The sequence below is a fragment of the Trichomycterus rosablanca genome, chromosome 19, assembly GCF_030014385.1.
Source record: "Trichomycterus rosablanca isolate fTriRos1 chromosome 19, fTriRos1.hap1, whole genome shotgun sequence".
Lineage (NCBI taxonomy): Eukaryota > Metazoa > Chordata > Actinopteri > Siluriformes > Trichomycteridae > Trichomycterus > Trichomycterus rosablanca.
The window spans coordinates 12269920-12295390 of record NC_086006.1 but is presented as its reverse complement, the minus strand read 5'-3'; the positions used below and the strand labels follow the sequence as shown (position 1 = coordinate 12295390).

Genomic DNA, 25471 nt, shown 5'->3' with positions numbered 1-25471 from the left:
CTCCCACACTAAAATGACAGGTGTTTCAGTTTCATTGTCCAACCCCTGTAGGTTTTGCATTGTCCTTTTGAGGCCGATCTTCATAATGCAAAATAGCTTTCATCCCTTAAACATATTTCCATGTAAAGTGATCATTTATGACTAGGGCCCTACTTCATTCACAGGAAAGTGAACTTACTTTCACAGACCTCGGTTTTCAAAAATCACAGATTTCATGGATTTATAAAGAAAAGGGCCACATTTCATGGCAGTGATATGGATATGAAAGCTATAATACACAGCACAGATTACACTAATAACTCCCTTTCAAATATGAAAGTGCTCCCCCACCCCCCACGTCCACATAATTGGTTGGGAGTTTTCCAAACTTATTGGCTCATTTCACGGTCCGTGATGCGATTTTCACGGCTGTGAATTAGGTAGGGCCTTATTTATGACTATTAGGTTACCCACACTTGTGCATATGCTTTCCTGTGCTGTAGTAGTAATTCTTACTAAGATCTAGTAAGAGCAAGCATTTTATACCATTATCAACCGAGTTGCTGAGTAAACCTCTTTGTGCTACTTCTGTTATAGCACAGAAGTTTAAAAATTTATGAAGTGCTTACTTGCTAGTTTAAATTGTATGCATTATACACAAAATACATGATCAGCCACAACATTTAAACCACCTCCTTGTTTCTACTATCAGCTCCACTTACCATATAGGAGCACTTTGTAGTTCTACAATCACTGACTGTAGTCCATCTGTTTCTCTGCATGCTTTGTTAGCCCCCTTTCATGCTCTTCTTCAGTGGTCAGGACCCCCACAGGACCACTACAGAGCAGGTATTATTTGGGTGGTGGATCATTCTCAGCACTGCAGTGACGATGACATGATGGTGGTGTGGTAGTGTGTGTTGTGCTGGTATGAGTGGATTTTTAAACACATCACTGTCACTGCTGGACTGAGAATAGTCCACCAACCAAAAATATCCAACCAACAGCGCCCCATTGGCAGCGTCCTATGACCACTGATGAAGATCTCAAAGATGACCAACTCACACAGCTGCAATAGATGAGCGATCGTCTCTGACCTTACATCTACAAGGTGGACCAATAGGTAGGAGTGTCTAATAGAGTGGACAGTGAGTGGACACGGTATTTAAAAACTCCAGCAGCGCTGCTGTGTCTGATCCACTCATACCAGCACAACACACACTAACACACCACCACCATGTCAGTGTCACTGCAGTGCTGAGAATCATCCACCACCTAAATAATACCTGCTCTGTGGTGGTCCTGATAATTGAAGAACAGGGTGAAAGCAGGCTAAAAGGAATATAGAGAAACAGATTAACTACAGTCAGTAATTGTAGTGTTTCTATATGGTAAGTGGAGCTAATAAAATGGACAGTGAGTGTAGAAACAAGGAGGTGGTTTTAAGGTTATGGCTGATTAAGTATTTATTTATAAAAATTTAGAAACATGATTGACACTTCGGCTGGATCAGATGTTGTAAATATCGCTCATGTTTGCACTTTACTTTATGCCGTGTTAGCTCTGTTTGCTTACAATACATCTAGACAGATTAAAACTGAAGAAATATTGCTAAATATAAATACATTTCTGTTATATGAACATGGTTCCATTAAACTGTATTACAAGGCTGAAACATTAGGGTTAATTCTTAAACTGCAAATTGGATACAGCAAAGCACACACACATGAACACAAAAATAGTTCCAGTAAGGCCACCCCTACAATGTTTGAGGTGAATGGTCCAAAAACATATCTCACACCCAGGCATTATGTCTATGCTGCAGTTTTCCCGTTTTACCATGGATGACAAGCAGGCATGCTGTAGGCATGCCATTTTTCTTTTCCAAACTTTGTCTTGCTTCTCCACTTGTTACCTTTAAAATTTTTAACGCTGCAAAAAAGACATGAAGGGCTGTTTGTGTTTGCACATTTTAAAAAAGCCATTTGCTTTCCTCAGTTCCTTTTTTTTGTATTTCTTATTTGAAAAACAGGTAATTGCTTTATATTTTTTACACTCCTTGGTCTGTCCACTTTTTTCAATCTTTTATTTCCACCTCCCTGTTTTCAGTTTTTTTAAGAAATATTTGGAAGTTTACCCAGTCGAGGGGAAAAAACAGTTTGGGCTTGGCTTGCATAGCGGCCTCAAACCAGTTTGCTCTGGTTATATGGCTGTGCTGGCAGGAGAAGACTAGAAGGGAGGAGAAACGCATCATATCCAGCCCATTAAAGAGTGTGTTTGTGTGTGTGATAGGGACAGCGAGAGGAGTTAGAAAGCAAATAATAATATATTTATGCATTACTGCCAATCAGTGCCTGGCCTTTTTTCACCCTTGTGCATGCTCTCTTTCATTACCATATTCCGTTTTTTTCATTTCAAAGTAAAATAAAGGCAGGCGGAAAAGAAAGAGAGGTTTCAGTATTGCGGAGTTGAAAAAAAGGAGAGAGGGGATTTTCTGATTATGTAACAAGCATGTCGGTGCTTTTACCTTTCTTTGTTATTAGATTAGTGCTGACCGCAGTGAATTGTGAGTCTCTAACTCAAGGATAGAGAGTTTTTCTCTGTGATTCCTTTAAATAAAACAGTACGTGCTTATTTATTTACAGTATTTCAAAGCAGTTGTGACAACGCAAGCCACATTGTAGGCTTTCAATTATCAGCTGCCTATTTAGGGTCCTTTTACAGCATATCAGTAGGGTTTAAGTCAGAGCTTTTGACTAAACCATCTTAAACATTACTGTTATTACTTCATCCAGCCATTTACATGTTTTTGTGCTTCAGATTGATGTCTTGTTGCATAACCCAATTATGGATAAGCTTTAGATCACAGACTGAAAAGCTGCACATTATAATTAAGGATTTTCTGACAAAAAGCAGAATTCATGGTTCTGTCAATCATGGCAAGTTCCCCAGGCTCTGAAGCAGCAAACCATCACCACACTACCATGATTGTCTGTTGGCATAATGTTCTTCTTGTGAAATTGAACATTTTCTTGATAATTGAACATTATCCCAATTTCCGAACACGCTGTGTGAATGCTGATATGCATTCTTTTTGGAGGCTTGTCGTGATTGTGTGCTGGGATACATACACACACACACATTTTAGTTGGTATATGCTAAAATAGAATTTTGTTGTACTGTACACGTGTGTGTGTGTATATACATATATATGTATATACAGTGGGGGAAATAAGTATTTGATCCCCTGCTGATTTTGTAAGTTTACCCCCTCACAAAGACTTGAACAGTCTATAATTTTTATGGAAGGTTTATTTTAACAGAGAGAGACAGAATATTAACAAAAAATCCAGAAAAAAAACATTAAATAAAAGTTATAAATTAATTTGTATTTAATTAAGGGAAATAAGTATTTGATCCCCTACCAACCAGCAAGAATTCGGACCCCCACAGACCGGTTATGTGCCCATGAGGCACACAAATTAGTCCTGTCCCTGTATAACTTGTCACAAGGTGTCTTACCTGTCACAGAATCAGTTTCTTCCGTTCAAATCTCTCGACCACCATGGGCAAGACCAAAGAGCTATCAAAGGACATCAGGGACAAGATTGTAGACCTGCACAAGGCTGGAATGGGCTACAAGACCATCAGCAAGAAGCTTGGTGAGAAAGAGACCACTGTTGGTGCGATAATTCGAAAATGGAAGAAATACAAGATCACAGTCAATCACCCTCACTCTGGAGCTCCATGCAAGATCTCACCTGGTGGGGTAAGAAGGAGGAGCTTGTCAATGATCTCAAGGGAGCTAGCACAGTCACCAAGAAAACCATTAGTAACACACTTCGCCGTAATGGATTGAGATCCTGCAGTGCCCGCAAAGTCCCTTTGCTCAAGAAGGCTCATGTACAGGCCCGTCTGAAGTTTGCCAATGAACACCTGAATGATTCAGAGAAAGCTTGGGAGAATGTGATATGGTCAGATGAGACCAAAATTGAGCTCTTTGGCTTCAACTCCACTCGCCGTTTTTGAAGGCAAAGAAATGCCCGGTGGGGATGGTGTTCTTGGGGTCATATCCAGCATTTCTTTGCTCCCAGCTCCCTTGAGATCATTGACAAGCTCCTCCCGTGTAATTCTGGACTGACCTCACCTTTCTCAGAATCATTCTTACCCCACCAGGTGAGATCTTGCATGGAGCTCCAGAGTGAGGGTGATTGACTGTGATCTTGTATTTCTTCCATTTTCGAATGATCGCGCCAACAGTGGTCTCTTTCTCACCAAGCTTCTTGCTGATGGTCTTGTAGCCCATTCCAGCCTTGTGCAGGTCTACAATCTTGTCCCTGACGTCCTTTGATAGCTCTTTGGTCTTGCCCATGGTGGTCGAGAGATTTGAACGGAAGAAACTGATTCTGTGACAGGAGTCTTTTATACAGGGACAGGACTAATTTGTGTGCCTCATGGGCACATAACCGGTCTGTGGGGGTCCGAATTCTTGCTGGTTGGTAGGGGATCAAATACTTATTTCCCTTAATTAAATGCAAATTAATTCATAACTTTTATTTAATGTTTTTTTTCTGGATTTTTTGTTGATATTCTGTCTCTCTCGATTAAAATAAACCTTCCATAAAAATTATAGACTGTTCAAGTTTTTGTAAGGGGATAAACTTACAAAATCAGCAGGGGATCAAATACTTATTTCCCCCACTGCATATATATATATGTGTGTATATATATATATATATATATACAGGGGTTGGACAATGAAACTGAAACACCTGTCATTTTAGTGTGGGAGGTTTCATGGCTAAATTGGTCCAGTCTGGTGGCCAATCTTCATTAATTGCACATTGCACCAGTAAGAGCAGAGTGTGAAGGTTCAATTAGCAGGGTAAGAGCACAGTTTTGCTCAAAATATTGCAATGCACACAACATTATGGGTGACATACCAGAGTTCAAAAGAGGACAAATTGTTGGTGCACGTCTTGCTGGCGCATCTGTGACCAAGACAGCAAGTCTTTGTGATGTATCAAGAGCCACGGTATCCAGGGTAATGTCAGCATACCACCAAGAAGGACAAACCACATCCAACAGGATTAACTGTGGACGCAAGAGGAAGCTGTCTGAAAGGGATGTTCGGGTGCTAACCCGGATTGTATCCAAAAAACATAAAACCACGGCTGCCCAAATCACGGCAGAATTAAATGTGCACCTCAACTCTCCTGTTTCCACCAGAACTGTCGGGAGCTCCACAGGGTCAATATACACGGCCGGGCTGCTATAGCCAAACCTTTGGTCACTCGTGCCAATGCCAAACGTCGGTTTCAATGGTGCAAGGAGCGCAAATCTTGGGCTGTGGACAATGTGAAACATGTATTGTTCTCTGATGAGTCCACCTTTACTGTTTTCCCCACATCCGGGAGAGTTACGGTGTGGAGAAGCCCCAAAGAAGCGTACCACCCAGACTGTTGCATGCCCAGAGTGAAGCATGGGGGTGGATCAGTGATGGTTTGGGCTGCCATATCATGGCATTCCCTTGGCCCAATACTTGTGCTAGATGGGCGCGTCACTGCCAAGGACTACCGAACCATTCTGGAGGACCATGTGCATCCAATGGCGGTGCCGTGTATCAGGATGACAATGCACCAATACACACAGCAAGACTGGTGAAAGATTGGTTTGATGAACATGAAAGTGAAGTTGAACATCTCCCATGGCCTGCACAGTCACCAGATCTAAATATTATTGAGCCACTTTGGGGTGTTTTGGAGAAGCGAGTCAGGAAACGTTTTCCTCCACCAGCATCACGTAGTGACCTGGCCACTATCCTGCAAAAAGAATGGCTTAAAATCCCTCTGACCACTGTGCAGGACTTGTACATGTCATTTCCAAGACGAATTGACGCTGTATTGGCCGCAAAAGGAGGCCCTACACCATACTAATAAATTATTGTGGTCTAAAACCAGGTGTTTCAGTTATTTTGTCCAACCCCTGTATATATATATATATATATATATTTATATTTATATATATATATATATATATATATATATATATATTACCTGTCTTTTAGTACCTGCAGACTGGTTAGTAAGGACTTATGTAAGCTCTCTCTTTCTGTCTGCTACACAGGAGACCCTCAGGACATGCTGATAAGGAGGTGATGGCAGCTACTGTCCTGACGACATTGTCTACGAGTCCTCTTGTGCTCAACCCTTCCTCAGGTAAATTTTTTACCCCATATGCTATTGTCAGTATTAAATGCTGTGTTTTACTGCTCCAAATAGGAATGTGTATTGTTTTATTTTAGCTGGTAAATATTTATTGGAAGTTTTATATTTATTAGCATGGATCAACCAATCCTAAATCTTAATGACAGTTTTATTTAATGGTTTTTTTTTACGCTAAGCATGAGGCAGTGCCTGCAGCTGGTTGAGGTTGCACAGGTAGTCCACCTTCTTTAAGATGGCACATAAATACGTACCATTACAAGGTTTGCTGTGTCTCCCAGCACAGTTTCAAGCACATTAAGGAGATACCAGTACACAGGCCATTTCATGAGGCAAGCTGGACAAGGGCATCAACCCAGCATCAGGATCGTTACCTGCTCCTTTGTGCAAGGAGTTTGGTTACAACATGATTAAAACATGGGGATCCCCATAATGAACGTTAATTTGCTTCAGCTGGGGTATGTTACATAAACACCTCCCAGAGATGTGTTCAAGGTGTGTTGCAACCATAATGAAAACTGACTAGTTGTCACTTAAGCTAAGTGAGGTGATCCTCTCATTGCACCAAAAGCAATGGATTTCAGAGACCTTGAACACTCTCAGAGGCACCATTGTGAGCAATATTGACTGAGTTCCAAACTTTTGGCAAAGCAGCAAACCTGCATGGCCATGGAAGAAAGCCCAAAAATAATCCAGAGCTTTTTGCAGGACAACAAAGAAGAACCCATGTACTACTGCAAAAGAATGACTTGATGAAGGCTGGGACAGATGTGTAAGTGTCAACCATGAGAAGATCATATAAAAACTAAGGAATTCATGGTCTGACTCCACGCCACACAGAGCTCTTGACAAAGAAGCACAGAAACGGTCAACAAGAATACACCAAAGAGAAATTTGAATAGGTGTGCAGAGTTCTGACACACAGTTTCAGTTTTAATTTGTCATTTCATAGAACTGTTTGGCCATATGGATCAGTGGCTTGTCTGGTGCAAGAAAGGCAAGGCTTATGACCAGAGTAATACTATCAAGCATGCAGTTGGGTCAAAAATGATGTGGGGAAGTTTTGTTGCTGCAGAAACTGGCAATATTGACTGTGTGACTGACATTGTGGATTCACAGAAATATCAAGGCATTTTGATTTTTATGTGTTTTTATTTAATTCTATACATATCACCATAATGCCTTTGAGGTCAGGGGGGTTGAATATTTCTGATTACAACTGTACATAAATACTCAGAATCTTGTGATCTCTGAGTGTCACCATATAAAACTCTTAGTGATACAATTTGCTAATTAAAAAACTCAGTTTGTGCCGAATGAGCAAATACAACCCCAAATTAGAAAAGGTTGGGACAGTATGGAAAATGCACATAAAATAAAAATGCAGTGTTCCTTACATTTACTTTGACTTTTATTTGATTGCAGACAGTTTGAACCCAAGATATTTCTTCATTTAATTTGTTAATATACCTCCATTCCTGCATTTCAGGCCTGCAACACATTCCAAAAAAAGTTGGGACTGGGGCAATTTAGGGCTAGTAATGAGGTAAAAAAAAACCTAAATAATAATGTGATTCCAAACAGGTGACGTCAACAGATGATTGTAATCATGGTTTGGTACAAAAGCAGCATCCAGGAAAGGCTGAGTCTTTGATGAGCAAAGATGACCAGAGGATCTCCAGTTTGTCAACAAATATTTGAGAAAATGATTGAAATGTTTAAAAACAATGTACCTCAAAGAAAGACTGGAAGGGATTTGCATATTTCTCCCTCTACAGTGCAAAATATCATTAAATGATTCAAGGAATTGGGAGGAATTTTAGTGCGTAAATGCCAAAGGTGCAAGCTTAAGCTGAACGCCCGTGATCTTCGATCCCTCAGACGGCACTGCATCAAGAACCGCCACTCAACAATAGCTGATATAACCACATGGGCAGGAGATAACTTTGGCAAACCTTTGTCAAGCACTACAATACAGAGTTACATGCACAAATGCCACTTAAAACTTTACTATGCAAAAAAGAAGTCTTATGTTAACTATGTCCAGAAGCAGCGTCGACTTATCTGGGCTTGGAGGCATCTAGGATGGACCATCACACAGTGGAAACGTGTATTGTGGTCAGATGAATCAGCATTCCAGGTCTTTTTTTTGGAAAAAATGGACGCCGTGTGCTCTGGACCAAAGATGAAAAGGACCATCCACACTGTTATCGGCAACAGGTCCAAAAGCCAGGGTCTGTCATGGTATGGGGCTGTGTCAGTGCCCTTGGCAAAGGTCATTTACACTTCTGTGATGGCAGCATTAATGCAGAAAAGTACATTAAGATCTATGTCATCTTTTCCAGGAACGTCCATGCATTTTTCAACAAGACAATGCAAAACCACATGCTGCACACATTACAAAAGCATGGCTGTGGAAGAAGAGGGTACGGGTACTGGACTAGCCTGTCTGCAGTTCTGACCTGTCCCCAATAGAGAATGTGTGGAGAATTTTAAAACGGAAAATGCAACAATGACGACCCCGTACTGTTGCACAACTTAAGACATGTTTGCAGGAAGAATGGATCATAATAAAAGCTAGAACACTAAATCGCTTGGTATCCTTGGTGCCAAAACATGTTTTTAGTTTGGTGAAAAGGAATGGCAACACTACAAAGTGGTAAATGCTTTACTGTCCCAACTTTTTTTGGAATGTGTCGCAGGTCTGAAATGCAGGAATGGATGTTTATTAATAAATGAAATGAAGTTGAGCAGATAAAACATGAAATATCTCAGGTTCATCCTGTCTGCAATCAAATAAAAGCCAAAGTAAACTCTGTTTTTTTATTATTTGCATTTTCCATGCTGTCCCAACTTTTTCTGATTTAGGGTTGTAGTTGATATACACTGTAAAACATGTTTTAGCACAGTGGGACAGCTGGTAAAGTGGGTGCTTTATAGCAACATGGGTCCTGGGCAAAGTAGACTGTAATGGTGGTTTTGCCAGCAGGTGCGGTATCAGACACCACTCTTTCCACCCCCTGCTGGATGTCTCTGTCAGCCAGCTATAGCAGCTCCACCAGTGGCAACTGGAGCTGGGATGCCAGTGACCAGTCAGTGCCCTCCACACCATCCCCACCCCTCTCCAATGATGTCAACAGAATCTTCCTGCTGTCCTCTCAGGGGGAAGAAAATACTGAGGAGACAGACAGCACACACTTCCTGTTTGAAGACCCTATTCCACGAAAAAGGAAGGTAAGAGAGAGAGAGCGCTAAGAATGCTTATTGTGTTTTGGTCACACCATGATTTTAAGTTTATTTTACATGAATGTTAATGAATACTGAAATGTGAATAAGGATAGAACATGTAGTTGTCTGAGCAGTGATTATCAGTACATAGCCTACTTAAGTTCTGATGTGTCAGTCGATTGAACTAAACTAAATTTCAAATAGTTTAACTTCAGTTCTTCATCCTATATAGAGTACATATTGGATTCTACACATTATATACACTGATCAGCCATAACATTAAAACCACCTCCTGGTTTCTACACACACTGTCCATTTTATCAGCTCCACTTACCATATAGAAGCACTTTGTAGTTCTACAATTACTGACTGTAGTCCATCTGTTTCTCTACATACCTTTTTAGCCTGCATTCACTCTGTTCTTAAATGGTCAGGACCCCCACAGGAGCAGGTATTATTTAGGTGGTGGATCATTCTCAGCACTTCAGTGACACTGACATGGTGGTGGTATGTTAGTGTGTGTTGTGCTGGTGTGAGTGGATAAGATACAGCAGCGCTGCTGGAGTTTTTAAATACTGTGTCTACTCACTGTCCACTCTATTAGACACTCCTACCTAGTTGGTCCACCTTGTAGATGTAGAGTCAGAGACGATCGCTCATCTATTGCTGCTGTTTAAGTTGGTCATCTTCTAGATCTTCATCAGTGATCACAGGACGCTGCCCACGGGGCGCTGTTGGCTGGATATTTTTGGTTGGTGGACTATTCTCAGTCCAGCAGTGACAGTGAGGTGTTTAAAAACTATCAGCATTGCTGTGTCTTATCTACTCATACCAGCACAACACACACTAACACACCACCCCCGTGTCACTGCAGTGCTAAAAAAGTGAAAAAAGTGCAAAACTACTAAAAGTTCTTTACAGGTTTCTTAAAAGGAACACGAGCCTGTGAAGTGAGTCTGTATCAGTATCTAGGCTGGGGGGGGCATCAAGTAATCACTCTGCTCAGCTTTGATTTTGTCCTCTTGTGACTCTGGGGGGTGGATGGAGGAAGCAAGTTCTGCTTCTAACAATATAGACTACAATTCCTATGCTCCCACGGACTGTCACGTGACTATCACATGTCCCCGGTCAGCCAATCCTGATCGCGCTCATTGGCTCCGGAGTTGTGATTCAGTTCACCTGTGTTTGTTTCAGTGAATCTTATTTGAACTCTGTTTGTGTGTCTCGTTTTGCTGATTGTGTTTGCTCTCCTTATTTCTGAATCTAACCGTTACTGCATGTTGTCTTCCGTTTACTGTTTTAGTTTTCGCTGGTTTTGTACCCTGTTTTTGCCCTTTTGATGTTAAACTTTCCGTGATTTATATTCCGCGAGCGTCTGCTCAGTTTCTGCCTCGTGACATGTTGGTATTTTAATTAAAATATAAAGTATGTAAACAATCGCGATTGTCACATTTCTAACATCGGGTGAAAACGTTCATGCGAATTAACCGAATTAATCGTGATAATCGCCCAGCCCTAATTGAAAGGCGAGCATTTCTTTAAAAATGTTCCTGTATTCGGCTGCAGTCACTTCTTACCAGTTTTCTGCCTCTGAGAAGCACCCTTATAGCATGATGCTGCCTTCACCATGTTTTACTGTAGGGGTGTATTAACCAGATCATGTGCGATGACTTATTTGCTAGACATAGTGCTTGCTTTTCTGCTGTTCTACTAAAGAGTTTAAATTTGATCTGGTTTATGCTGATGTATTGAGTGCTGTAATGATGGTTATTGGTCCAAGTCGTAGTCTCACTGTTCTCCCTGACCATGGGCCAAGGTTGTGCCAAGCTTTGTCCATTTTAAAATTATTAAGGCCACTGCGGTCCTGGGAACACTCAGCCTAAGATATTGTACTATATTTATTGCTAGATAAATAGTTGGATTTTTTAATTTTGTTTATTAGAGTATGTTTATTTCGGGAGGCTTTTACGCAATGTGCACAACCTATTTTGCATGTAATTTGCTGGGGTTTTTCTTTCTTTGTTTTTTTTTCTCTTCTGAGCTTTGAAAGTGCTTTAGAAGTTTTTGAAGATTACCTAAAGAGACCTTAGACTTTTTGCACTAAACAGAATGATTTACTCTGCATATCTGCTCTGTTTTGTCACAGTTCTGGTGTCCATCTAGGTAGCACTGCTAGCCATAACTGGCTAGGTAACATTGCTTGCAAGTAGCTAACAGAAGTGTTGTGATAGCAGGTCCGGGTCCTTTCTGTGCAGAGTTTGCATGTTCTCCTCTTGTCTGCGTGGATTTCTTCCGGGAGCTCCGGTTTCCTCCCACAGTCCAAAGACATGTAGTCAGGTTAATTGGAGACACTGAATTGCCCTATAGGAGAATGGGTATGTGTGTGTGTGTGTGTGTATGTGTGTCTGCCCTGCGATGGACTGGCGCCCCGTCCACCCACCTAATATGCTGACAGCAGCTTTATAAGTCATCCTTCGGTATCTGGTACCATATACACCAATCAGCCATAACATTAAAACCACCTCCTTGTGTCTACACACACTGGCCATTTTATCAGCTTCACTTACCATATAGAAGCACTTTGTAGTTCTACAATTACTGACTGTAGTCCATCTGTTTCTATGCATGCTTTGTTAGCCCCCTTTCATGTTGTTCTTCAATGGTCAGGACTTTTCCAGGACCACTACAGTGCAGGTATTATTTGGGTGGTGGATCATTCTCAGCACTGCAGTGACACTGACATGGTGGTGGTGTGTTAGTGTGTGTTGTGCTGGTATGAGTGGATGAGACACAGCAGCACTGCAGTGACCTCACGGTCACTGCTGGACTGAGAATAGTCCACCAACCAAAAATATATTCAGCCAACAGCGCCCCGTAGGCAGCGTCCTGTGACCTATGATGGTCTAGAAGATGACCAACGCAAACAGCAGCAATAGATGAGCGATCGTCTCTGACTTTACATCTACAAGGTGGACCAACTAGGTAGGAGTGTCTAATAGAGTGGACAGTTAGTGGACACGGTATTTTAAAAACTTCAGCAGCGCTGCTGTGTCTGATCCTCTCATACCAGCACAACACACACTAACACACCACCACCATGTCAGTGTCACTGCAGTGCTGAGAATAATCCACCACCTAACCACCTAAATATTACATTGTGGTGGTCCTGTGGGTATCCTGACCATTGAAGAACAGTGTGAAAGCAAGGTAAAAAAAGTATGTAGAGAAACAGATGGACTACAGTCAGTAATTGTAGAACTACAAAGTGCTTCTGTGTTGTAAGTGGAGCTGATAAAATGGACAGTGAGTGTAGAAACAAGGAGGTGGTTTTAATGTTATGGCTGATCAGTGTATGCTGCATTGAAGTCATGTACTCTAGTAATTAATTCGTGTTCATGTCTTTTATATTAAAATGGTGTTGAAGACGGTAGTAAGTTTTAGGATTATTAGTGTACAAATGTTTCTGGAAATGGTTTATTTAATCGAGCTAGAAAAACCAGTTTGTGCCCTTTGTGCTTTTTTCTCACAGATACACACACCCAGTTGTTTGCAAATGAGCTTATTCTTGATTTTGCTTTTTATTGAATTGTGAGACTAAAGATAAAATAGATTAGCCGCATCTCACACAAGGTTCTGATCTTTGTGTTTTATTTGCTGTGGGTTTGCATTTATATTTCGGACTTGATGCAATGATGCAAGATTATGCAAAAATTTACATTGATTTACATGTAAAATGATTTACATGTGTGCTAAGAAAAAAATCCCTCATCAAGAAGTAATTATTTTAACAAAGCCACATGTGCTGCAATCATTGCCAGGCCTATAAATTATATGGACTAATTACTGAATTCCTGTGTTTGAGCCACAACAGTTGTTAACAGGTGTAGTAACTTAGATATACTGTATAAAGGAAAGTATATACGTTCAACTTTGCTGCAAAAGTTTAGGGGAGGCTATTTCCTGTGCACAATACAAGGTCTATAAATACATAACAACAAGCATGGTTTAAAGAAACTTAAGTGGACTACACAGAACCCTGACTTCAGCCCCATCAATTGAGGCTGTATTGACCAACATGAGTGCTTAACCATACAGATGCTCTTTTCACTTGCAGCTATAACAGCTTCAACTCTTCTTGGAAGGCTTTCCACAAGGTTTAGGAGTGTATTTATGGGAATTTTTGACCATTCTTCCAGAAGCGCATTTGTGAGGTCAGACACTGATGTTGGACGAGAAGGCCTGGCTCTCAGTCTCCGCTCTAATTCATCCCAAAGGTGTTCGATCAGGTTGAGGTCAGGACACCGAACTTGCTCATCCATGTCTTTATGGACCTTGCTTTGTGCACTGGTGCGCAGTCATGTTGGAACAGGAAGGGGCCATCCCCAAACTGTTCCCACAAAGTTGGGAGCATGAAATTATCCAAAATCTCTTGGTATGCTGAAGCAATAAGAGTTCCTTTCACTGGAACTAAGGGGCCGAGCCCAACTCCTGAAAAACAACCCCACACCATAATCCCCCCTCCACCAAACTTTACACTTGGCACAATGCAGTCAGACAAGTACCGTTCTCCTGGCAACCGCCAAACCCAGACTCATCCATCGGATTGCCAGACAGAGAAGCGTGATTCGTCACTCCAGAGAACACGTCTCCATGCTTTACACCACTGCATCCGACGCTTTGCATTGCGCTTGGTGATGTAAGGCTTGGATGCAGCTGCTCGGCCATGAAAACCCATTTCATGAAGCTCTCTACACTGTTCTTGAGCTAATCTGAAGGCCACATGAAGTTTGGAGGTCTGTAGCGATTGACTCTGCAGAAAATTGGCGACCTCTGCTCACTATGCGCCTCAGCATCCGCTGACCCCGCTCTGTAATTTTACATGGCTACCACTTGATGGCTGAGTTGCTGTCGTTCCCACTCGCTTCCAGTTTGTTATAATACCGCTGACAGTTGACTGTGGAATATTAAGTAGCGAAATGTCACGACTGGACTTGTTGCACAGGTGGCATCCTATCACGGTACCACGCTGGAATTCACTGAGCTCCTGAGAGCGACCCATTCTTTCTTAAATGTTTGTAGAAGCAGTCTGCATGTCTAGGTGCTTGGTTTTATACACCTGTGGCCATGGAAGTGATTGGAACACCTGAATTCAATGATTTGGATGGGTAAGTGAATACTTTTGGCAATATAGTGTAATTTGTTTTTCAAAGATCATGGTCAGGTGTGCAATAGTTTTGGTTTGGAGAAAAGGAAAGGTGTCAAATTCCCTGCTCTGTATTCTCCACCCTTAGAGATGAATTTTAAATTATTTGTCACCACAAAAACCTGGCATTTTTACATGGGTGTGTAGACTTTTTACAACCCCAATTCAGAAAAAGTTGGGACAGTATGGAAAATTCATTGAAATAAAAAATGTGACATTGACAATATTTACTGTTACAAGCTTTAAGATGTGTTTGCAGGAAGGTTTGAACAAAATAACATCTCATCACTTAAAAACATTTTTGAACATAGTGAGAATGAATTGCAGCATTACAAAGTGGTAAATGCTTTAACGTTTTCTTCGGAATGTGTTGCAGGCCTGAAAAGCAGGCCTAAATGTACGTATGTATATTAACATAATTAAAGTTGACTCGAGAAAACATTAAATATCTTGGGTTCATACTGTCTGCAATAAAATAAAAGTAGAAATAAATGTAGGGAACACTGCAAGTGAACATTTTATCCTTAAAGTTGATGTGTTATAAGCAGGAAAAATGGACAAGCATAAGGATTTGAGCCAAGGACCAAATTGTGATTACTAGATGACCGGGTCAGAGCATCTTCAAAGCTCTTCTGGGGTGTTCCCAGTCTGCAGTGGTCAGTATCTATCAAAAGTGGTCCAAGGAAGGAACAGTAGTAAACTGGCGACAGGGTCATGGGCGGCCAAGGCTCATTGATGCACATTGATGTTATGCCTGATTGGTGTATAGTTGTATGCATGCATGCATGCGTGTGTGTGTGTATGTATTACACTCCTATGGTCCACTTAAACATTTTTCTCCTTCTGCTTGTGATTTTAGAACTCAATGAAGGTGATGTTCAAATGTTTGTGGAAGAACTGTGAAAAGGTCCTTAGCACATCCTCAGGGATTCAGCGCCACATCCGCACCATACACCTGGGGTATGTATCTGTTAAGAAAGTAATCACAAACACATGGCAAGCAAAGAATGTGTGTGTATATACATATAAATACACACACACAGGAACCTGGCTCTCTTTAACCTAAATGGAATAGAACGTACCAGTGGAGTTGGCAATATTGTCCAAATTGATTGGATTATGTATGATAAAAAGTACAGACTTGTGTAGTAACACTGACGTGGTGGTGGTGGGTTAGTGTGTGTTGTGCTGGTATGAGTGGATCAGACACAGCAGCGCTAAGAGTTTTTAAAAACCTTACTGTCACTGCTGGACTGAGAATAGTCCACCAACCAAAAGTATATCCAGCCAACAGCACCCCATGGGCAACGTCCTGTGACCACTGATGAATGTCTAGAAGATGACCAACTCAAACAGCAGCAATAGATGAGCGATCTCTGACTTTACATCTACAAGGTGGACCAACTAGGTAGGAGTGTCTAATAGAGTGGACAGTGAGTGGACATGGTATTTAAAAACTCCAGCAGCGCTGCTGTGTCTGATCCACTCATACCAGCACAACACACACTAACACACCACCACAATGTCAGTGTCACTGCAGTGCTGAGAATCATTCACCACCTAAATAATACCTGCTCTGTGGTGGTCCTGTGGGGGTCTTGATCATTGAAAAACAGGGTGAAAGCAGGCTAAAAAATATGTAGAAAAATAGATGGACTACAGTCAGTAATTGTAGAACATCAAAGTGCTTCTATATGGTAAGTGGAGCTGATAAAATGGACAGTGAAAATTTTTTTTGTACCCTTTCTCTGACTGATACCTTTCGACAATGAGATTTATTGATGCTTTGTAAGCTCTTTGCAGACCATGGCTTTTGCCATGTCAGTAAACTATGTCAGTAAAATGTCAGTGAACTCCTACCAGAACAGCTGAACTTTATATAAGGTAATCAGGGTCACTTTAATTGACAACAGGTTTCACTGACACGAGTTTAAATGTGATTGGTTACTTCTGAACACATTCCCAATTATAAGAGGATGTGCACACTTTGCAATCACATTAACTTTATATTTTTCCTCTTTAACAAATTCAAATTATTTTCAATTGAATTGCACAGATTGTCACATTAAATTATTTATCTAAATATGATTTTATTGCACATAAACTGTATATGTAAATGCTCATGTATTCAGTGTGTTATGGTATAGGGTGGTGTGCGGTTTCAGATGCAGCATCTCACACAATGGAAAGGAAGCATAGCAAATGAGGGGAAAAAAGAAAGCTTTCACTTTTCAGAATTTATAAAGGTTTTACAAGGTGCCTGTTAAAAGTATTTTATTTTATTGAAATAGCAAAATGTAGTAAAAGTACCAAAGATAGCTTTGTTTTTACTATAATACGAATACCTTTAAAAAGTATGCCATGCTGAAGATTTTAAGTCACTTCTTTATTACATATGTCAAAATAGTATTAACATTGGTTGGGTATTAATTTTAACACACAGAATAGTAACCAGTTTGAGACAACTTTAGTATTAAGTGTGTGTGTGTGTGTGTGTGTTTGTGTATGTGTGTATAGGCGAAATGGTGATTCTGACTACAGTGATGGTGAGGAGGATTTCTACTATTCTGAGATTGAGGTGAACATGGACACTCTGTCTGAAGGGCTTTCAAACCTCACACCCACTTCTCCCACCACCACCGGCCCACCCCCTGTCTTCCCACTTGCTGCTGATACGCGATCCGAAACTGCCCGTTTGAACCACAGCATACTCAGCCAGTCAGCGCCATCTACGCTCTGCCATATTCGCACTGACCACGCCTACCAGGTAGCTCTCATCAACTGTACTCTTATTATAAAGCTGTACATGATTTTGATAAGCCTATGAACAGTGGCTTTGATGCTTGAAAATGCCAGTTTTTGGCCGCTCAGGTGGCGCAGCGGTAAAGTACGCTAGCTCACCAGAGTTGGGTTTCTAGATGCATCGTATCGAACTAAACTCGCTAAGAAATACGGTATTCCAAGATCTCCGTGATTAAGCGTAATGAAACAATACAGATGTGCAACATCGCGCTAGTGCTGCTGTAGTATACCATCAAAGCTTTGCACAGTGTTCAAACCACCTTTTTGTTTTGTGCCAGTATTAAGTATCCCAAACTTTTGATGATTTGGGTCTTGGAAAACTTTTAGCTTTTCTTTGAAAGCTCTCAACAATCGGCCTCTGACTGCTGCAGACGGCATTTTTTTAAGACTGCGCTTAATGCCGCCAACCAGTGACTGGACCAAATACGACTTGGGTCGTGCACGCAGCAAGTAGTGCTGAGGGAAATCATATGAATGGTTATATGAATGAAAACATTGTCGAAATTAAAAAGGATCATTTATAAACCTAGTTTTAAAAATGATGCATGTGTTGACGTCATCGATTAGGTCGACCAATCGCGGCAGCCCAAATGCTTTCAACCCTTGGAAAGAGCTGAAATCTGCTATTGGGAAAATAAACCCTGCAAACATCCAAGAGAACTACAGTGGAAGAGTGGAAGAAACTAGCAACAATGTGTGTCATTGTAGTTAAAGATTGTTCAACCAAGTATTAGGAAAGATGAGACTTTTAACCAGAAGAATACTATCCCCATGGTTAAGCATGGAGTTGGGTCAGTGATGATGTGGAGATGTTTTTTGCTGCAGAAACTGGCAATCTTGACTGTGTGAAAGTCTTCAAATTTAAATCCTACAGAACTTCTGTGGTGGGGTTTAAAGAAAGTGGTTGCAACCTAAAAAACCATCAAACCTGAATAATCTGGAAGCTTTTGTACAAGAAGAAGAGGAAGCGTAAATACCACTAGAGAGATGTCTGAAGTTTATTAGCACTTATCGAAATTTCTTATTCCAGGTTATTATGGCAAAAAGATGTTACACCAAGTACTGATGCTCGGGGTTAAGTAATAGTGCACAGACATTTGTTAAGAGAATGTTTTTCATTTAAACTTAAAACTATGTCAAAATTGCTTGTATGTATTATTAAATTTTTTTGTTAACTGAAAGTTATACATATCACCAGGGGGTGATATTGAGGGGGTTCAATATTCCCGATTGCAACTCTGTGTGTTTGTGCGTGTTCATAAAACATCCTCCCACCCCATCTCACAGTTTAAATACCACAGGCTTAAGGTTTTTTTTGGTGTTTTCTAGGCCACTGCTCCTGTGAACATTCCTACTGTGTCCTCTGAGCCAGTGCACAGCCACAGTGCCATCAGTGTCTCCTGGCAGTCACCACCAATCATCTTTAAAAGCCCACCGGTAAAAAAAAATTAAGTGTTAAGTTATGTTATTATGTTTTACATAATCTGTTGTATTAATAAGAGATATACACCAATCAACCATAACATTAAAACCATCTCCTTGTTTCTACACTCACTGTCCATTTTATCAGCTCCACTTACCATATAGAAGCACTTTGTAGTTCTACAATTACTGACTGTAGTCTATCTGTTCCTCTGCATGTTTTGTTAGCCCCCTTTCATGCTGACATTTTAAATAGCGGCATGATATATATTTTATAATTGTTTGCTAGATGATAACTCTTTGTAATTGATTAAGCCTAACTGACATGACAAAATTAAGTTACAGTATTGCCAAAGCATTATCAAACAAGTAACATAAATAAAAAGAAAATGGTAATAAACTCTTCACATAAAGATGACTTAATCTGAAAACAAAGATTATTGTGCCAACATAAAAAAGGAGACCAAATCATTATATACAAACTATTTTAAGGTCATATGATGTTATTTCTTTGCCATGTTGGTTTAATATACAGTCAAGCCGGAAAGTCTGCACACCCCTTTTACCTTCTCAATGTTTTATTACATTACAGACTCATTCTATAATAGATTAATAGATTTTTTAACAAAATAGCCCACAATGACAAAGTGAAAGCAGGTTTTTGTACTCAAGTGTGCACACCCTTTGATATGACACCCAAAAGTGAGCCGAGGTGCATTTTGTTTTCACTGATACTGCTTGAGATGTTTTTACAATTTAATTGGAGTCCACCTGTGGTAAATTCAATTGACATGATTGGGGATTGCCAACACCTGCCTAAATAAGGTCCCACAGTTGACAGTGCATATCAGAGCACACTCCAAGCCATGGGGTCAAAGGAATTATCTGCAGACCTCAGAAACAGGATTGTGTCAGAGCATAAATCTGGAGAAGGGTACAGAAAATTGCTGCAGCTTTACAGGTCCCAAAGAGCACAGTGGCCACCATCATTCATAAATGGAAGAAGTTTGTACTGACGCTCCCCATCCAGCCCGACAGAGTTTGCAAGAATATGCCAAGAGGAATGGGCAAAAATGTCAAGAAACAAGTGTGCCAAGCTTGTTGCTTCTTTTCCAAGACACCTTGAAGCTGTAATTGCTGCCAAAGGTGCATCAACCAAGTATTAGGCTAAGGGTGTGTACAGATATGTAACCCCTAAATAAAGGATTTTTGTCAGTAAAATAAAATTGCATATTTTCAAAACCCTGTTTTCACTTCGTAATTATTGGTGATTGTGTGTAAATGTTTGAGGCAAAAAAAGAACGAACTCAATCTATTATAGAATCTGAGAGTCTGTAACGTAATAAAATGTGGAGAAGGTGAAAGGGGTGTGCAGACCTTCTGGCTTGACTGTAAGTCTATTAAAACACATTCATGGTAGGGAAATAAGGGAAATCAAGTATTTTATCACTTCTTTTTTTTCTTTCTTTTTTTTTATACTTTTACTTTGTATCCATATCCAGGGTGTCAAATTTCATCAAACACTAGATTTTAGTATTCATGTAAATAATGTGTGTTAGATTTGCACATTGGGTTGTCGGTTTAATGATTAACATAACTAACCCATCAAAACATTTTACTTCCCCAGGATTATGAATCCCTCTTTTGGGCGTATGTATTATTAAGTCAGGAGACATGCAAACACATTATCCTTAATGTGTTTTACGTTATGTTTATGGCTTTATGTTCTGGGTATTTTTTACCCTTATATGATTGTCATGATTAAATTTTTGTTTACACATTACACATTTTTGATTACACATAATTGATGCAGATTTGGCGTCATGCTGAAATGAGCCTTTATTAGATGAAGGTAAAATGTGGACATAAAGAGATGCCAGCAGTATAACTTAAATATCTGTCTGTCTGGCGATTATTAAGAAAACATTTTCAATGCCTTTACACCACTATCAGCAGCTTAAACTATTCACACGAGGCATGTTGAGTTTATGGACCTAAGATGTTTATGCCAAATTTTGACCTTACCATATGCTTGGTAACACTACACACAGTTTTTCCCACTATAGCTATAGATTTCTGTTCTCTGTTGTAGCCTACTCGCCACAGCTTAAACCTTTCTGGCCATCCTCCTATGACCTCTCAGTGGTTAAGATACTGTGGGTTAAATTGGTCTTTTTTTTTAAGGGTGCTGTGACCCATGTTCGTGCTCTGAGCACTGGGGAGAAAAGACAACCCACAATACAGACGACCATCAGCAAAACACACCTTACCAACATATCTACAGCCAAACCCACCACTGGAACCAGGTAAGTTTTTTTTTTTTTTTTTTTTTTTTTTTTTACAAAATTAATATTTGAGTGTTCCTAGTTTTTTTAGAGGATATACACTGGTAAGCTGAAACATTATGGCCCACTCCCTTCCCCCAGCAAAAAATTGAATTAATAAATAAACAACATTTGTGCATGTCATGTACAGGAATAAATTAAATGCTTGCCTGATAGTAGTTACATGTTGAATGAACTAACAGAAAGGATACTATGGCTAAAATGCATATAATTTTAATGCTGGTGAGTTAAATGTGTCAAAACAGTGCATCAAGCCCTATATATGGGGTTGCTAAGTTGCAGGCAAAGAGCCCCTGGTAACATTGTCCACTGTAAAAGGACCTACAATGGGCACGCAAGCATCAGAACTGGACATCTGAACAATGGAAAAAGGAAGACTGGTCCAGCGAATTCAGGTTTCTTTAAGATAACATGGACAGTTGGCACTTGTGCATATTTTGATGCACTATAGACCTGGTGGTCCAGATACCACAGAACCTCTTTAGTTGTCTTGCAATATCCACACACTGGTGGATCAAAGTTTTAACAGTATACTATGCTGGTGGTCATAATGTTTTGGCACATTGCTTTACATGCTCAAAATAATTTTTATTCAACCTTATATTACCCAGAAAACCTCGGGGTGAAGCAAAGAAGTGTCGCAAGGTATATGGGATGGAGAAGAAGGACTTGTGGTGCACAGCATGTCGCTGGAAGAAAGCCTGCCAGCGTTTCAATGACTGATCTTACTATTTCTGGTTCTACCAAATGGGATGTTCTGTCACCAGTGTTTCACTGACTGATTCCCCGTTACTAGAGCCCCATAATGGACTTCACTGAGGGCTTCCTTAAGTCACGCTTGGAGAGGTTAGGGGCTTTTCTGGCAAGTAAGATGTTCTGTGTTCTCCACACCCTAGGCAACAGTGAAACACATTTCACTCTAATGAAACATGGAGAAAACACAACAACAAAAAAGAAAAGAAAAAGGTTTTAAAAATACAAAATGTATTGGCTTTTGCAGCACTACTTTTCAGCAAGATGTTTTTGCTTTTTAATCTTGATGAATATAAAGCTGATTTAGCTTACAACATTGCCATATGTTGCATGTGTTCATTGGAAAGCAACATTTGAAGATTTCCTATCAGTGTGGTGAACTTTATACATTCTTTTCTGGTCAAACAGCTTAAGCTATTTTATGAAACTGAGCAGTTTCTTGACTTTTAAAAGTACATTAAATCAGCAAAAGGTTTATTTGGACTGACCATTCTGTGTCACTTTATTTTCTTTACCTGAACTTGTAACCAAAAGTAGAAAATTAGAGCGGGGGGGACGGTGGTTTTTTTTTTTTTTTTTTTTTTTTTTTTTTTTTTTTGCCATTTACCTTTAAGCACTATTTTACCCGTCCCAAACAGATAAAAAGCTTTTTTTTTCTGAAGAAATCTCACAGAGATCATAGCTGTAATGCATTGGGGAGCAAATAATGCATTTTTTATTTGTTGTAGCTTTAAGCATGACAATGAAATGAGATGTTATCAGAATTAGATTATTTTGAAAGTGCAGGATTGCTGCAATAAATACGCTTGATTTACTTAATCCAGAAATAGTAGTGGGTTAAATGACGTGCAAATTTCATAATAGAATGCATAGTCATTATTGCACCACAACACATTTTTAGAGCTGTGAGTCCTGATATTAAATTACGCCCCCAAAATTACAATTTAAAGTTAAAGTTTGTAATTCTAACTGAGCAATCTGGGGTAATAAAAGTACCCTTTTGATAATCACTTCTATTTTTTATTTCATGCTGCTACCAAATGAATGTACTTTTACAGATTCAGCAGTTTTGCTATATGATAATCAAAATGATGTAAACCAACACAAAAAAAACTTCTGTGCGCATTTTTGTAAAGCATTAAAGTTGCAGGCTTATTGTTGCAGTGTAAAAGTAATTACTGAGGCACAGCTTAAAAGTTTAGAGACACAGGCACTAAAAACTAACATTTTCTGTATATCATAGAAAATATAACAATAACCTTGTTACACCTACTAATGGTACAGTACAGTTTTATCACACTCTATCATAACATAGTATATAATATAACCTTATAAAATAGCTCTTACAAATCTGGAGAAACTGAGCAAAAAGGATAAATACAAAATCGGTGTAACGGGACACTCAGGTGATGCAGCTAATGCACTAGACCACCGTTGAGATCTGTAGCTCCCGAGTGCTATCGAATAGACAAGCCCCCACACAGACAGTTGGCTGTCTCTGATTTATGGTTGAAGGGGTTTATTGCTACTGCAATTGCAGCCCCTGCTGGTTGATCTGAGCACCTGCTTGAGGGATGCTTGATTCCATACATGACACTGCTGTCTGTGAAAAGAAGTCTAAAGGGCATGTGATAGTCTGTGGGACTTCTCAGTGAGGTTGGAGGTCTGCAGCGGTGGAGGACGTTACAGCTAAGTAGGGGGGGGGGGGTGGGGGTGGGGGGGGGGGATAAACTGGTGTAACAGATTCACATTATCAATATAAAATATAATTGAATTATTTCCTTAATATCGCAGCAGTTTTGGAAATGACACTTTATTCACTATATGAACAACTTGGATTTGTAAACATCTTATGAAGCTTCATCTAAGTATTTCAGTGAGTGTTGCTTCATGTGTTTTTTATCTGAATAACTTTTGTGTAAATATTAACATTGCATTGTAAATAAAAACACAGCAGATGTTACACATGCCTGTTAAACTGTTACTATTAATTATAATAATTAGAATATTAATTCTGTGTATGTAAAATACACAGATATCCATACAGTTTAATAGCATTAACAGATGTCTGCACTATAAAACCATGTTGCAAAAACAGTATACGGATTTGGAAATTAATCAGGCTTAATATAAGTAATAACAATTTAATAAAATGTGCACTAATTGCCTTCATTACAATAAATGAAGTTGGAATAAACTAAAACATCCCCAGTCACATTCTTACTATACAGCTATGCAGTTTTTTGTTTATGTTGTAAATTAGTTTCCACCAGCTGTTTTATCCTTTTCACGTGAAAGCAGATATTGACGTTTTTTTAGAATTTTTTTCTTCTGCTCATTTCACAGTATTAACTTTTTAAGTGCATTTCTTTTCTACTGCAGTCGACAAGGTACAGCTCACTGCAAAATGTGATACTGAGAGAATGTATATGTCAGTTCAATGAGTTGCAAGAGAGGAGTTTAAGATATAGATTCTTGAACTGCATACTAATTTAAGCCTAATCACTGACTAAATAGGACTTAATCCTAAATGATATTCACTCCTGAAACATCAGACACTGGCATAAGTCTTAGTTCTACACTTAAATGTCTACTTGCCATTTCCTGTAGATGAACTTATTGAACAAGTGTATACTAACTCCTGTGTTACAGGTTCAATTATTAAAAATCAAACTTTCCTATAACTGTGGTCTTTACCGTTCGAAGTGCATTATTATTTTTAAGGACAGTGTTAGCACAGCTCTGGGCTAATGATCAGGAATTCTTTGGGAGTTTAAGACTCTTGAGTGCCTGTTGAGCGAGATTCAGGTCTATGTTATGATTCTATTTCACTTATAAGGTTAAAACATCTACCAAATATATTCTTCGAATCATGAATAGCTTCAAAGCTAGCTTCTTCCAAGGATTATTTGCTTCCCATAAAAGATCTTAACAACGCACAGGTATAGTCATTGTAGAAGCATGTGACCAGCTCACTGGCATGTACAAGAAATGCCCACAGATTACTAAGGTGGACGGTGCTTTTTCTGGCAAATACTGTTTGATTGGCTGTGACTCTTTGAATGTAGACCACCATATATTTTACTGTGTTTTTTTTTACTTATCAGCATGTCTGCAAACAATGGCTGTTCAGTTGTGTTCATACAGATACACACAAAAGCAGGGTTGCCATATAATCTGACTCCACAGAGCACAACAAAAGCCATCTTTGAGCTATGTTTGACAGCACCGTAAGGCTACAAATTTTTATAAAGTGCATACTAGTATACTAAACCATACTCAAAAGACATATAGAGTATCCATTGTATGTAAAGTTAAAATTTAAAGTACACCAAAGATCTTTGAATAACATACAAATGAATTGGAGGGTAATTTCAGGGATGTAATGGGGTCATTTAGTTTTGAAAATAAAAAGGCTGGGAGTCATGGGGAAGAAGCAACAGTGGCATCCAGCTTTGATTTAGAGATCTTTTCGTGCTTTGATTACATTCAGCGGTAAACTGTGTTTAAGTGAA

At 39.6% G+C, this 25471-nt stretch overlaps 1 protein-coding gene across 1 annotated transcript in view; it reads left to right on the top strand.

Moving 5' to 3' along the window:
* Positions 1 to 22515, top strand: part of slc2a4rg (SLC2A4 regulator) — a 65635-nt gene extending 43120 nt beyond the window's left edge. Inside the window, exons 3-9 of the mRNA XM_063015586.1 lie at positions 6106 to 6197; positions 9193 to 9437; positions 15494 to 15594; positions 17152 to 17401; positions 18766 to 18873; positions 21043 to 21164; positions 21815 to 22515. Coding sequence (XP_062871656.1) covers positions 6106 to 6197; positions 9193 to 9437; positions 15494 to 15594; positions 17152 to 17401; positions 18766 to 18873; positions 21043 to 21164; positions 21815 to 21926 — 1030 coding nt within the window. The 3' untranslated portion in view covers positions 21927 to 22515. The remainder of the gene's footprint in view (positions 1 to 6105; positions 6198 to 9192; positions 9438 to 15493; positions 15595 to 17151; positions 17402 to 18765; positions 18874 to 21042; positions 21165 to 21814) is intronic.
* The last annotated feature ends 2956 nt before the right edge of the window (positions 22516 to 25471 follow it).